Source organism: Cryptomeria japonica, chromosome 10 (assembly GCF_030272615.1).
Source record: "Cryptomeria japonica chromosome 10, Sugi_1.0, whole genome shotgun sequence".
Lineage (NCBI taxonomy): Eukaryota > Viridiplantae > Streptophyta > Pinopsida > Cupressales > Cupressaceae > Cryptomeria > Cryptomeria japonica.
Window position 1 is genome coordinate 122,405,510 of NC_081414.1, and position 13,976 is coordinate 122,419,485.

At 34.4% G+C, this 13,976-nt stretch overlaps 1 protein-coding gene across 1 annotated transcript; it reads left to right on the forward strand.

Annotated features, from left to right (window-relative positions):
- Positions 1-1,962: 1,962 nt before the first annotated feature.
- On the forward strand, positions 1,963-2,773 carry LOC131046628 (non-specific lipid-transfer protein 1). Its single transcript, XM_057980403.2, has 2 exons — positions 1,963-2,373; positions 2,466-2,773. Exons 1-2 carry the CDS (start codon positions 2,018-2,020, stop codon positions 2,473-2,475), a joined length of 366 nt encoding a protein of 121 aa, XP_057836386.2. The 5' UTR covers positions 1,963-2,017; the 3' UTR covers positions 2,476-2,773.
- Positions 2,774-13,976: the final 11,203 nt, after the last annotated feature.

Sequence of the window (13,976 nt, forward strand, 5' to 3'; positions counted from 1 at the left end):
AAATAGGGCTTCAATCAAGCCTTAGGGAATGAATGGCAAGTTGAAGGCTCAAGTGAGGACAAAATTGTAAGAAAAAACAATTTAGGATAGTACATACATATATATATATATATATGCAATTTACACATTTTCAAAACAATTTTATAAGCTCTCAATATTGGTTGACAAACCAAATTTGAATCATACGAATTTCACAAGGCCAACTTTCATATCTAAAAAGTTGTGCTCATTTTTTCAGGATAGGGACATTGGGAACCCTATTCCTAGAAAAAAACCAAAAAATAGGGAAGATAACCTATTTTACCAAAGTGGTCTTGAAATCAAGCACATACCTACATAAATCAAGCACACACACCAAAACGGTTGTTAAAGTTGAAGTGAAGCTAAGAGCTTGACCTACAAATACACCTTCCCAAACACAACTAGTTCAACAGTCAATGACTTACATTGTCGAATAAGAGATGAAGATTATGTACAAAGCATCATATATTTATAACAAGAATGGTGGGATCACCATGGGATCCATATGGAGTGGCTAAAGAAACTAGAGTGGTTGGAGCAGCTAGAGTGGTTGAAGTGTCTGTCGAAAGCAAATAGTAAATATGCAAAAAGGCAAATAATAAATAATTTTACCTAAGTCAACTTTAGTAGTGTTGCACATTATGAACGTGTACACCAACAAAAGCTAGTGTCAAATTGTTAGGATAAATGATTTACAACAATGCATTTAGCCTCCACTTTAGTGGGGATAAGAACTTACATTCATACTCATGGTAAAGGATAGAAGCCATAGGATCCTTTCATCAAAACATTGAAGAGACAAGATAACTCCAAGGTTGGATACGTGGTAGCCTCCAAGACTTAGGTTCCTATCAATCCAAATTGCCTAGATAAAAGGTCAATCATGCAAAACATGAAACAAACATATATCCAAGGCACAAAGTTAGTGAAAATTCAATCTACATTAAAAAATACACACAACACATGCACAAAGCATACATGATCATTGTGATCATGCAAAAGGTAATCTTTTCATAAATATCTTTTAAATTAACCCACCAAAATAAGCTAGACCCCCTACCGATAAATGGCATGTGTGGGGCAGCGTCTCTAAATTGCAAGTAATATCTCAAATAATTATATAAAAAGTAAAAAAATAATAGAAAAATAATAAAAAATATTCTTTATATTCAATTAATGATTTAGTTAAAATCTATATAAAATAAATAAATTTATTTTTAATAAAAATAGATATAGAAATGGAACTCCAAACAAAATATATTATAATTTTATATAATAATAATAAATCAATTCTATTGATAAAACATAAATCAATTTCAAATGAACATATAGTCCAAACAAAATTAATTATAATTTAATATTATAAAAATAATTATTCCTATTGATAAAAACATTAACTGTATTGTAAACTAACAATTTTATTTAATAAACAGACGCTCAATAAGAAACAGTTCTATAATTCAAAGTAAAACATCAAATCCACCATGAATTTGGTTTAAATAATCTGTAGTTGTTGCGACATCAAAATCAAAATCTTCAGAGAAAGAAAATATGATTTTACTCCAAGGTCATTTTTACTTGATCGTGGCAATATCTTCAACATTTCACGTAAATAACATTCTGTGGACATATAGCACATGACTTTTAATCAGAGTTCACGTAATCTCCCAGGAAAAAATACCTGCTCTCATCTCTGATCATACGACAGAGCCTCTCATTAGCTCACCACAGCCATTTTTCAAAAGCACCCAATTCACAGGCCAACACAAATACGTGTAACTGCAAACTGCACAAATGCACAAAAGCTCTCTGGTTTGCGTGCACGGGATCTCGTTATGGTGGTATGCTTGAAAAAGAAGTTTACATTCAATTGATCAAAATAAATAACAACACTCGTTCCAGCTCATAAATAATCTCATGTGGAAACTAATATTTGCAATTAGTACGAAGAAACACAGTGAAATCTGCGGTCCTATACCTAATCTTGGCAACTCCAATGGAGAGAAAATATGCATGGAGATTAGTTTACTCATGTGTTATATCTCTTGCTGGCGTAGTGATGATAGTGAATGGTGCAAATGAAATAACATGTTCAACAGTGAGCTCTGATGTGATTCCTTGTCTGTCATATGTAGCAGGCACCGCAGGGCAGCCGTCAGAAGGGTGTTGTGACGGCGTCAGAAGTCTTAATGCCGCCGCCGAAACAACGGCAAACAGGCAAACTGCCTGTGGGTGCATTAAATCCTTAGCGGGTTTTTTCCGCCAGTTTGATTGGAACAAGGCTGCCGAGCTTTCGGGTATTTGTGGTGTTAACTTGGGCTTTTCCATTAATGCTGCGGTGAACTGCTCAGTGTAATTTTCTACCTTGTGCTATGCTCTTTCTGCATTTCGTTTTGCCTGATCTTTTCTGTTGGCTTAGCGATCGAATGGTTGTTGCTGCACAGGATCGACTGAGGTGGAAGGGAAATGTCTCCGCCATGAGCAGCTTTCAGATTTTAAATAATGTGATGCGACTCGAGAGTTACTGTCGATCACAAATGCAAATTTGTTGCTAGAGTTTGTAGAACAGAGCAAGGGATTGCATTGTAATTGGACAGAGTTTACAAAGCGTGTAATGAAATAAGTTTTAGGATTTTCGACTGAGAACTTTTCTCTATATGCGACTCTAGATAAGATTGTAATGGTGAAATCAGCATGCCCATGAGATTTTACATTTAGTTACGTGCCTGTCATGATGGGATGATAGTGTCTACCAAGAGTTTTGACCTATAAGAAACTATTCATCTTATTTTTGTGAGCAGTATTATTTTTCTAATTAGTTCTACGATTTGATTATTTTCACATCTTTATCATTTAAGTTTATTTAGGAAAAATTTTAGAGCATTTGCACTTCATGTCTTGTATCATCAGCCTAAGATACTTGCCATAATCTTATATTGTCCTAAATTTCTCCTTGGTTTATATAACTAAGGATCTTTAATACATTGTTCATACATTCTAGTTGTATTCTTTGATATGAATATAACTTATTCTTTTTATATTGAACTTTTAAGTACAGTGTTTTTCATTAGACCTCTAGATCTTGGGTGACTATTTCCATAATAAAATTTTATTTGATATTAGATCTTGTTGAGTGCCTTGGTTAGAATTTTAGAAAATCTTAAGTGTAGATCTTATATTTTCTTGAAGCATTTAGTATGTTCTCTTGTGTCCTTGGATGATCTAAAGAATTAGAAAGATGTGATAAAAATATGAAATTCTAAGGGATTTCTATTGTGTTTTTATATCCTAAATATATTTGATACATTGGTAGAGCATACATGAGCTCACCATTACATATAGAGTGCTCAAGAAAGTCAAATTTATTTTTTGAATCATTCTAGATGGACATTGGAAGTCGAATTTTGTTAGAGTTTAAAGTTGGGAGTTGGTTGTTTAATCAAATAGGTAGCCATACTTTTGGAGTATTTTGAGTTAAATATGACATTGCCATCACATCTAAGAGGTCGAAGGATCTAAAGATTGACTATTAATTCATCAATTGTAGAGCACTTTATGGTCACCTAGATTCTTTAAAAAAAATGATTCCCTACAAACCATATAACTCATACCTTCAAAATATACAAATATTCCATTATATAGGAATACTCCTCTATATAAGTGTTGCATCAATATAAATATGATGTTTGGATAAAAAATTGCTTTTATATTTATTTTTCATATTTAAAATTTAAAAATTTTAAAAATTACAAAGAGTACAAAGTACCTTATCTACAAGGTATAGACATTGCGACCCTATATCACAACATACAACTTCAATTGGGCACCATCTGGTGCAAGCCTCACCATCAAAGACAACATATCATCATCCCATCAACAATAGTTATTCATGAGACCAAATTATGTCACTTGTCTTGCCTTTGAATTGTCCCTTTTTGTTTTCTATTCCTATGTTTATTTTACCATTCATGTCACTATTTGGTAAGGAAGAGGAAGAAATTATATAAATATGAAAGAAAAGTTAAAAACTGAACTCATATCAAAATCCTTGGTTATTTGCTGATTAAAACCACTTGAACATAGGTGGACAATACAAGGATAAACACATGTGGACAAGGGTTGCTGGTGGTGAACTAGTACTAGTCGGTGGAGGGCTAAATTAGGAAGCAGATCAAGATTGTTTTTAGTCAGTTTTTAATTATCATATAATATAGTATTCGCAGTCTTAAAATAGGATATATCGCTAGTTTGTTTAAGTCTATTTCACCTGTTGTTAAGACTATTTCAATTGTGTGACCTGCGGCCTCAATTTATTGAACACATGGTTTATTTTGTTTTATGTATTTGGTGTTAAACCCATAATAAGCATAGAAAGAAACACTATATAAATGAATGTATGTATCAGACTAAGGTACCCGATAATATATGCAAGGTACTGGTGTGTCATCAATCATTTCTCTATGCATTCTATAATTTGAATTAGCGAAAGTTATAATTAGTGTATCGATTGGTGATCGAGGAGAAAGGGCCCGTTGCTCGTATTATCAGGCGATTCTTTGTTGGAGTGGTGTGGTGATTTATATGTTTGCTTTATTAATTTTGTATTTGTAAATATATTTGTTGTATTGATATCTCATTCATTAGCGTGCGATAGTAATTTCATTATTGTGTGGGTAGCTTTGAAATTGGAAAAAGTTTATTTTATGGTTTTTATTTAATTCATATCTTAACCTGAAATCCATACACACTCTGGCTTCCAATTGCAAACTAAAAGAAGAACATTTTGGCTTATAAGATTGAATAGTGTCTCAAACTAATCATCTGGCGAATGTGCGGTCTCTGTATTATGATTGTTCTGCACTATTATAATAATTGAAGCAACTGTGACTTTGGAACTTTTACCTTTTTACACACTATTTACTTCCTGTCACAACAGTGACAAGAAGCTGAACCTTTTACTTTGTCTTTCAGATTGAAAGAGTGTGAATTGGTAACTAGTCTGAGAAGTGTAATTTAATTCAAGAATAGGAATTGCAATTATTGTGGATCAGTTTAGAAGTGTGGTTTCATTATTTGCAGAGTATTTTATATATTTGTAGGAACATGTAGATTACACAAAGTGTGTTAAAATTAAGATTTTATTTATGTTAGAATCTCTAATACCAGAGGAAAACTGAGGGTGGGGGGGGGGGGGGCGGGGTGAATTAGTTTTCCACAAATTAAATAATTAATGCGGATTATAAACCATTTGTCGGACCATAATATAAACGGAATAGTGAAAGATAAAGCATGAAAGCATAGAACACACAACACCAATATTTTTTATGTGGAAAACCCGGTAAAGGGAAAAACCATGGTGGGAAACCCTACTCATAGTCAGCTAATACTTTTGCAGCAGTATGTGAAATGATTACAATGGGGATTGCACTTGCAATCAGGCCAACCGCCTAGAGTGCACTGCTCATCACAAAAGGGAAGTCTCACTGACTTACATAAACATCGGACTACAATCTAGAGAAAATGAACTATGAAAATAGTATCTCCTAATGCTTGATACAGTTTCAGATAAGCACAAATGTCTTCCCTGCAATACCAAAACCTTCACAACCCTTCGCTGAATGATATAACCTTGTTCACATAATTACCTCTCTCTGATAATGTAGACATAACCATACCTATATCATCCTCTACAAATTATATGAATAAGTCACCTATAAATACAGATCATCGACCTTGATAACAAGGTCGGCTAAACCCTAAACCCATAAACCATAATTACAAAAATTACATCACACGATACCACCGGACCAATATTATGATTTGCATTACATAACATGGACCTAATTTGAATTCCCAAACAATTATATCCACTATAAATTCCACTAAGACCAATTCCAACATGTTTCACCAATCGGTAGAAACCCTTAGTGCAAATAACATATAGTAACCAACCAGGTCCAAATGGGACCACCAAATTATCACACTGGCTAATGCGAATCCACCAAACAATTAGGACACGATTAGGAATGCCTTCAGCATGTTAGGAACCATTTCTATAAGCCAGACCAAAATCACTTAACCAAATCATTGAATATAGCCAAACGGTACCAAGAAATATCAATTCAGAACATAAGATATAGCTTCCGGAGCACCAAATGATGAACCAAATGAATGTGACAAGCATATAACCATCCTGAATAACCATCCAAAATCAAAATAACCAATCTGATCATACCAGAACAAAATTACTGATAACCAAGTCCAATTGATATAGGTCCAATCGGGATAGCAGCAGCCAGCCGAGACAGAACCATATCCAACCAGAGAACGGTGTTGACATCAATGACAAAACATAAGCAATTTCAGCATATTGCCAACAATCTCCCCTTTTGGCATTGATGGCAACACTGAATGTGAAAAACTTCCAAGTGCCAAGGAATGCCAACAATCTCCCCAAACAATCAAGAACCAAAAAAATATCTCTCCCCCTAAGATTTTTTGTTTTTCACAAGAATACTATCTCCCCCTTTGACATAAATGACAAAGGGTTGATGCCAAACCAAAAATCTCACTACTCCCCCTGAGCAGCAGCATCATCCCATCAAGTTGGATCACAAGATATTTGTGATAGGCTCACCGGATTGATGCATCCCTGAATCTCTAAGTCTTTGCTAGAGGGGTGGTGACCCCCAACTGATCTCTGAGATATTCAAAAGTATCTTTAGGAAATGGTTTAGTTAGAATATCTGCAATCTATTCCTTAGTAGGCACATATACCAACATGACTTCCTTTGCTTCAACCTTTTCCTTCAAAAAATTATACCTTATAGAAATATGTTTTTATTTGGAAAGAAATACCAGATTCTTTGACATATCAATAGTAGCAGTATTATCACAGTGATTAACAATAGGCTCATCATAACTTACCCTTATGTCCTTCAACATTTGCTTCATTCATAAGATTTGAGTGCAGTTAGTTGCAGTAGCTACATATTCATCTTCAGTAGTAGATAATGAAGTGCATGATTGTTTCTTTCTAAGCCATGCAACCAACTTCTTCCCAAGAAAGAATGCACCACCTGTAGCTCTCTTCCTGTCATCAACATCTCCCACCCAATCTGAGTCTGTATAGGCACATAATCTAAAATCATCATCCTTTGGATACCATAGCCCATACTCTGTTGTTCATGCCAAATATTTGAATGTTATTTTAATAGCAATATCATGACTTCCTCTCAGATCAGACTGAAATCTAGAATGAATATAGAAAACATTCATTATATCGGATCTGGTCTAAGTTAATTACTGCAATCCACCAATCATTAATTTGTATCTAGATGGGTTCACTCTAGGAGATTCATCTTCCATATCTCTCATCCAATTCTCATCTTTACTTGCTTCAATATAAAATTTCGATTCAATTTGAGAAATTAAACATACCTCTTCAGTAGCTAACCTTCTTCTTGTAATCACACCTTTCCCATTATCTCCAATGATTTGATCTTCAGAATGATTCAACTTTATATACCTCGAAGCCTTAGGATTATCTTGATTTTCTGACTCTTTCTACTCATCAACAGTCACTGTGGAATTTTCTAATGTTACCAATCTCATCTTCTAGTCCATAGTCATATGATCTGATCTGATTATTACCTTGCTCGTCCACTTTGAAATTTATGCTTTCCATTATCCTATTCAGTCTTTTGTTATAACATCTATATGCTTTGCTCTTAGTAGAATAACCCAAAAATATTCCTTCATCACATCTAGGATCAAATTTCCCTAATGCATCATCTCTTCTAATATAGCATTTACTTCCAAAAATTCTGAAATATCTGAAAGTAGGAGTATGACCAAACTATAATTCATTAGGAGTATTACAGGTATCACCGTTTATGTGTACTCTGTTGAAAGTGTATACCGTAGTAGCGACAGCTTCTCTCCAATAAATATCAGTCAATTTGGCTTCCATCATCATTAACCTTGCAGCATCTAAGATAGTTTTGTTCTTCCTTTCCACTATTCTATTCTGATGTGGAGTTCTAGGTGCACAAAATTATCTTCTGATTCCATGCTTCTCACAAAAATTGTTGAACTCACCGGATGTAAACTCACCGCCTTGATATAATCTTAAACATTTTATCTTCAATCTTGTTTCTATCTCAACCATAGCTTTGAAAATTTTGAATTTCTCAAGAGCTTCTGATTTTTCTTTCAAAAATGCAACCCACATCATTCTAGAATAATCATCAATAAGCAACATAAAGTATCTATCACCTTGAAACTCTTAGCCCTTTCCAGTCCACATAGATCAGTATGAATAAGATCAATAATTTTACTAGATTTATCATGTATGCTTCTGAAAGAAGTGATAACTTGCTTACCCATTTGACATTCTCTACATACCAGATTATGAGGTTTGATAATCTTGGGAAAATCTCTGACAGCCTATGTTGAGTTGATCTTCACTATGCAATCAAGATTCACATGACACGTCCTCTTATGCCATATCCAACTTTCATCAATCTGAGAAATGAAGCAAGTCTTCTCACCGGAGTTCAAATGTAAGATATTTCCTTTAGTCCGAGTTCCGGATGCAATTTCCAAACCAGATCTATTGATAATCTTGTATTTTCCATCTTTGAATTATAAATAAAATCCTCTATCCACCATCTGACCTACGCTCAAAAGATTATGCTTCAAACCTTCAACATAATAAACATTGCTAGTATTAGTCTTACCATCCAAGGATATTTTTCCTTTGTCTTTGATCCTACATGTCTTGTTGTCTCCAAATCTGACTAGTCCACCATCAAATTCTTGCACAGTCAAGAATTTCCTCTTGTTGGTAGTGATGTGATGTGAGCAACCACTACCTACAACCCATTCATCCTTCTATTTAATTTTTGCAGCCAGGGCTTTCTCCTCAGTATAATTTGCATCAATGACAAGTTCCAAAGAATCATCCTTGATAGCAATAAAGACCTAATCTTTGTCGGAGCTTCCACTATCAGATCCACTCACAAGTTCATCTTCATCATCAGTAATACCAAAATCATCATCACCAGCATAGTAACATTATTTATCCTTATTCCTTCTAAATCTATTTTTTCTTTGATATTTTGGATTACGTTTATAATTCCTCGTAAATCTTCCTTGATTCCTAGCAGCTCTTTCAAGACATCTAGAAGCAAAATGACCAATCTTATTGCATGAAAAATTTAAAAGGAACTTTTCCTTCATACTTACTTCCAACAAGTCCTTTAGGGATTCTTCTAGCAATTAGGGCATCCAACTCTTCAAGTTATCTGTCTTAGATCTCTCAATGTCTTCCAACTCCTTAGCATATAACTCCTTCCAGTCTATGAGGGCCCCACAGAGCTATGAGGGCCCCTTCCCGTGAGGGGGGGGTTACCTTTTAATTTTTTTAATTTATTTTTATTTATTTTTTTTGTTTTTTTAATAAATTAAAAAAAATCAATTTTTCTTTTTTTTTTAAATAAGTTTTTTAATAATTAAAAAATAAACTTTTTTAAAAAGTTTTTTTTATCTTTAATAAATTTTTATTAAAGTTTTTTTCATTTCATTTTTTTTTCCAAAAAAATGACTATTGCCTTTTTTCATTTTTTTTCTTTATTTTTTAATAAAGTTTTTTTATGGGCCATAATAAATTGTTTTTATTTAGATTTTTAAAAACTTTTGAAAACACAAACATCATTTAATAAGTTAAATTGGGAACACTTTTTTTCTTGTCACTTCATACCTGTCTTGCAGTGCTTCCAATCGGCAGTCAAGGGGGTGGTTGATTTTCTCCCTTATATCTCTTGGCCACATCCCAATCGGAGGCGTCTTGTTCTGCAGTATTCTACAGGTTTTCTTGGTAGCTTCATTTTCATGTTTCTAGATTTGCACTATCATGTTGTATGCTCTTGCATGAGCAATGTTGTACTCACACTATCATAAAGTGCCACACCTCTTTGTATCTTGTCATTGTTGACATATTTGATGTAATCCTCTTGTACACGTAGATTAGGAATATCTTGTGAGACTTGGTGCATGGCTCCAGTTGAGACTTAGATTGTACAAATTTGTGCATGGCTCCTGTGAGACTTTGATTGTACCAGTATTTCTGCTATTTCTAAGTATCCAGATGATGCTCAAAGCAGGTTGTCTCCATGCCTGATCTTTCTTTTGTTGCAGCGAGTGACTCATCGTCATTGACTTGGTACTTGGTTTTGTCACACTTTTACATTATTGGTGCAGCATTGGCTCTCTTTCTTCCTTATGGGGAGGTATTTTGGTCATCATCATTGGACCATCTTTGTAGGAGATTCGACATTGAGAGGGAGCTTCATGGTCTCTTCTTCTCTCTTATGGGGGGGGACACAGTTTTGTTCTTCTCATTCATCATTGAGAGCATTGTGTGCTTTCATCATCTCTCTTTTGGGGGAGGGTTTTTTCCCATTGGGTTTTTCTCTCTTTCCCCGCTTTGTGAGAGATTTCATTGCATTGGTTTGCATGCATTTTCATTTGTACATGGGTACCTAACATGGCCTCGTATCCAGGACCCATCTTGCATTGCTTAGTTGCATTGTAGACTTTAGTGCATTCCCCTAAGTTGCACTTAAGGGGGGGTGTTGGTGTAAATAATTATTCATCATGGATATTATTACGCTTTACTTAAGTTTACTTAGGTACATGCATTTAATAGTAGTTTGGGTATGAGACACTTGGGTGTTTGTGCCACATTGGGATATTGTGTGTAGGAGAATTTCCACCTTTTGTGGACTTATCTTGTTGTTACACTCCACATTGAGTGGGTGATCCACCTCATGTGGAATATTATATTGTTTCTCCTACCTACCCATGCCTATTTCCTACCTACCCTTGTTTCTTATTGAGCCACATGTCATGTTTGTGTGCTCACATATCCATATAGCCTTGCCTATATAAGCAGGCTCATATTCATTGTAATTAATTGAACGATTGATGATCCAGTTGATCAGTATTTTCATCTTGATAAAATATAGTTTATTTCTATCATCTATTTTGTCTCTCTTATTTGTGCTTTCCATTGCCTCTTGATCTTGGCAAAATCTCACAACTTTGATCTCCAAGTTCTTCAAGTTCAAAAGTAGTCAACTTTCCAAGTAATGTATCTCTATTCACAGGGGTATTTGACATTGTCTAGAGTTCATTTATTGCAGTAGCCTTCATTTTGTAAGTTGGAGGTAGAACTCTCAAAATCTTTAACACAACCTCATTCTCATTAACATTACCACCGCAGCATTTGATTCCCATGACAATCTCATTCTCTCTATCCATGAAAAAACTTATCTTCTCATCTTCTTCCATCTTCAAAGTTTCATATCTCACCCAGTAACCTTCAAGTTTTGCAATATTTACTGCTTGGTCACCTTCATAAAGAGTTTCAAGCTTCAACCAGATCTAATTTGTATTTTTCATCTCTATGATATTCAACAACTTCTCATCTAATAGGGCACTTAACAATGCTTCTTTCTCTCTGACATCATTATCAACATTCTTCTATTCATTAGTAGGTGTCGGAGTTCCAGAATTAGGATCATGAGGTGTATACCCTTTATCTTTTATCTCCCAAACTTCAACTCTATGACATCTCAGATGAATCTTCATTCGCTCCTTCCATATTTGGTAATTTGTACCATCAAATATGGGACACTCCTTTCAGTAGGGATAAAATGTAGAAGTTGATGCCATTGGATCTCCTCGAGTGGTTAAGATTTTGTAGAGAGGACCTTGCTCTGATACCAATTGTTAGAATCTATGATACCGAAGGAATACTGAGAGGCAAGGGTGAATTAGTTTTCCATAAATTAAACAATTAATATAGATTATAAACCATTTACCAGAGCACAATATAAACAGCACAATGAAAGATAAAGCATGAAAGCACAGAACCCACAACACCAATATTTTTGACGTGGAAAACCCAGTAAAGGGAAAAACCACGGTGGGAAACCCTACCCACAGTCAGATAATACTTCTGCAATAGTATGTGAAATAATTACAATGGGGATCGCTCTTGCATATAGGCCAACTGCCTAGAGCACACTGCCCATCACAAAAGGGAAGTCTCACTGACTTACATAAACATCGGACTACAATTTGGAGAAAATGAACTTTGAAAATAGCATTTCCTAATGCTTGATATAGTTATGGTTAAGCACAGATGTCTACCCTGCAATACCAAAACCTTCACAACCCTTCGTTGAATGATATAACCTTGTTCGTACAATTACCTCTCTCTGATAATGCAAACATAACCATGCCGATATCATCCTCTACGAATTACATGAATAAGTCACCTATAAATACAGATCATCAACCTTGATAACAAGGTCGGCTAAACCCTAAACCCATAAACCATAATTACAAAAATTACATCACACGATACCACCGGACCAATATTATGATTTACATTACATAGCGTGGAACTAATTCAAATTCCCAAATAATTATATCCGTCAAAAATTCCGCTAAGACCAATTGCAACATGTTTCACCAATCGGGTCCAGCCAAATCATCACGCTAGCCAATGCGAAGCCACCAAACAATTAGGACACAATCAAGAATGCCTTTAGCACATTAGGAGCCATTTCTATAAGCCGGACCAAAATCACTTAACCAAATCATCGAATATCGTCAACAGGTAAAGCCAACCGATACCAAGAAATATCAATTGGTAATCCAGAACATAAGTGATGGCTTCTGGAGCACTGAATCATGAACCAACTGAATATAAAAAGCATATAGACATCTTGAATAACCATCCAAAACCGAAACAACCAATCTGATCATACCGGATCAGAATCACAGATAACCAAGTCCAACCGGTACAGGTCCAACCAAGATAGCAGTAGCCAATCGGGATAGAACCATAACCAACCGGAGCACAGTGTTGACATCAATAACAACACATAAGTGATTTCACCATATTGCCAACAATTTATTCACCAAGTAAAGTGTGTTTTAAATTGAGCTTTAAAGTAGATATGTGTTTTAATTAAAGGTGTGCATTAATCAACAAGTGTGTTCATTCTCATAGGTGCATTAATCCCCACTTAGCTCATGATCTTTGTCCCTTAGGTAAACAACCACAATATCCTTCACAAGTCTATGGATCCCAGATTGACACAGTTAGGAAGAAACTAAAGGAATCAACATTCAAGTGAAATATAAGATAGAAATGGCTCATATTTAAGCCCTCGATTTTTCCCAACAGTTATCACTAATCATTTTAGCTAATAAGAAATAAAAATAACATTCTAAAAACAAAATTTGTTATTTAGGAGCTATATATTGCAAATAACCAATGGTTTTCAAACCAAAACAGCGGGTTCAAAAATTAAGCATCAATTTTAGCTTTGTAGGGTATATTCTACATAATTGGAGGAAAATTTCAACAAGTGAGTACTAGTATTAGTACTACATTAGTGTGACATCATCCAAACTCCTCCCACTAACCCCTCTTAGTTAGCATTTTCAATTTTGTAATTCAACTTTGAAGACTACTTGAGGTTAGCACCTCATTTGTTGAGAAATTTTTTTCTATTTGGGATAGTTTTTCATGTTCTATTTGGTGGTACAAATATTTTCAAATTTTGATGCACAATTTTAAGAAATTCTATTTTTTCACTAGTGCTGCTAATAGTTATTATTTTGAAAACTTTTGAGGCTCTAGATAGGCTCATACAAGATCCCTTTCATGTGCAATTTTTTTAAAAATACATAATTTATTGTGCACATCAAAATGGTACTATCAATTCAAATGTATTCATTGTCATTGAAAAAATGTGTTTTTGATATATAATCTTATTTTGAAAATTGTAAAACATAAAAAACAAAGTCCACTTTATATTTTTCAACTAGTGATAGCCGTAACTACATTAAGTATAAAGTGGCAAACCATACTT

Bases quoted from the DNA above. Each gene is read 5' to 3' on its own strand.
- LOC131046628 (XM_057980403.2), top strand. From the start codon at position 2,018: ATGGAGAGAAAATATGCATGGAGATTAGTTTACTCATGTGTTATATCT.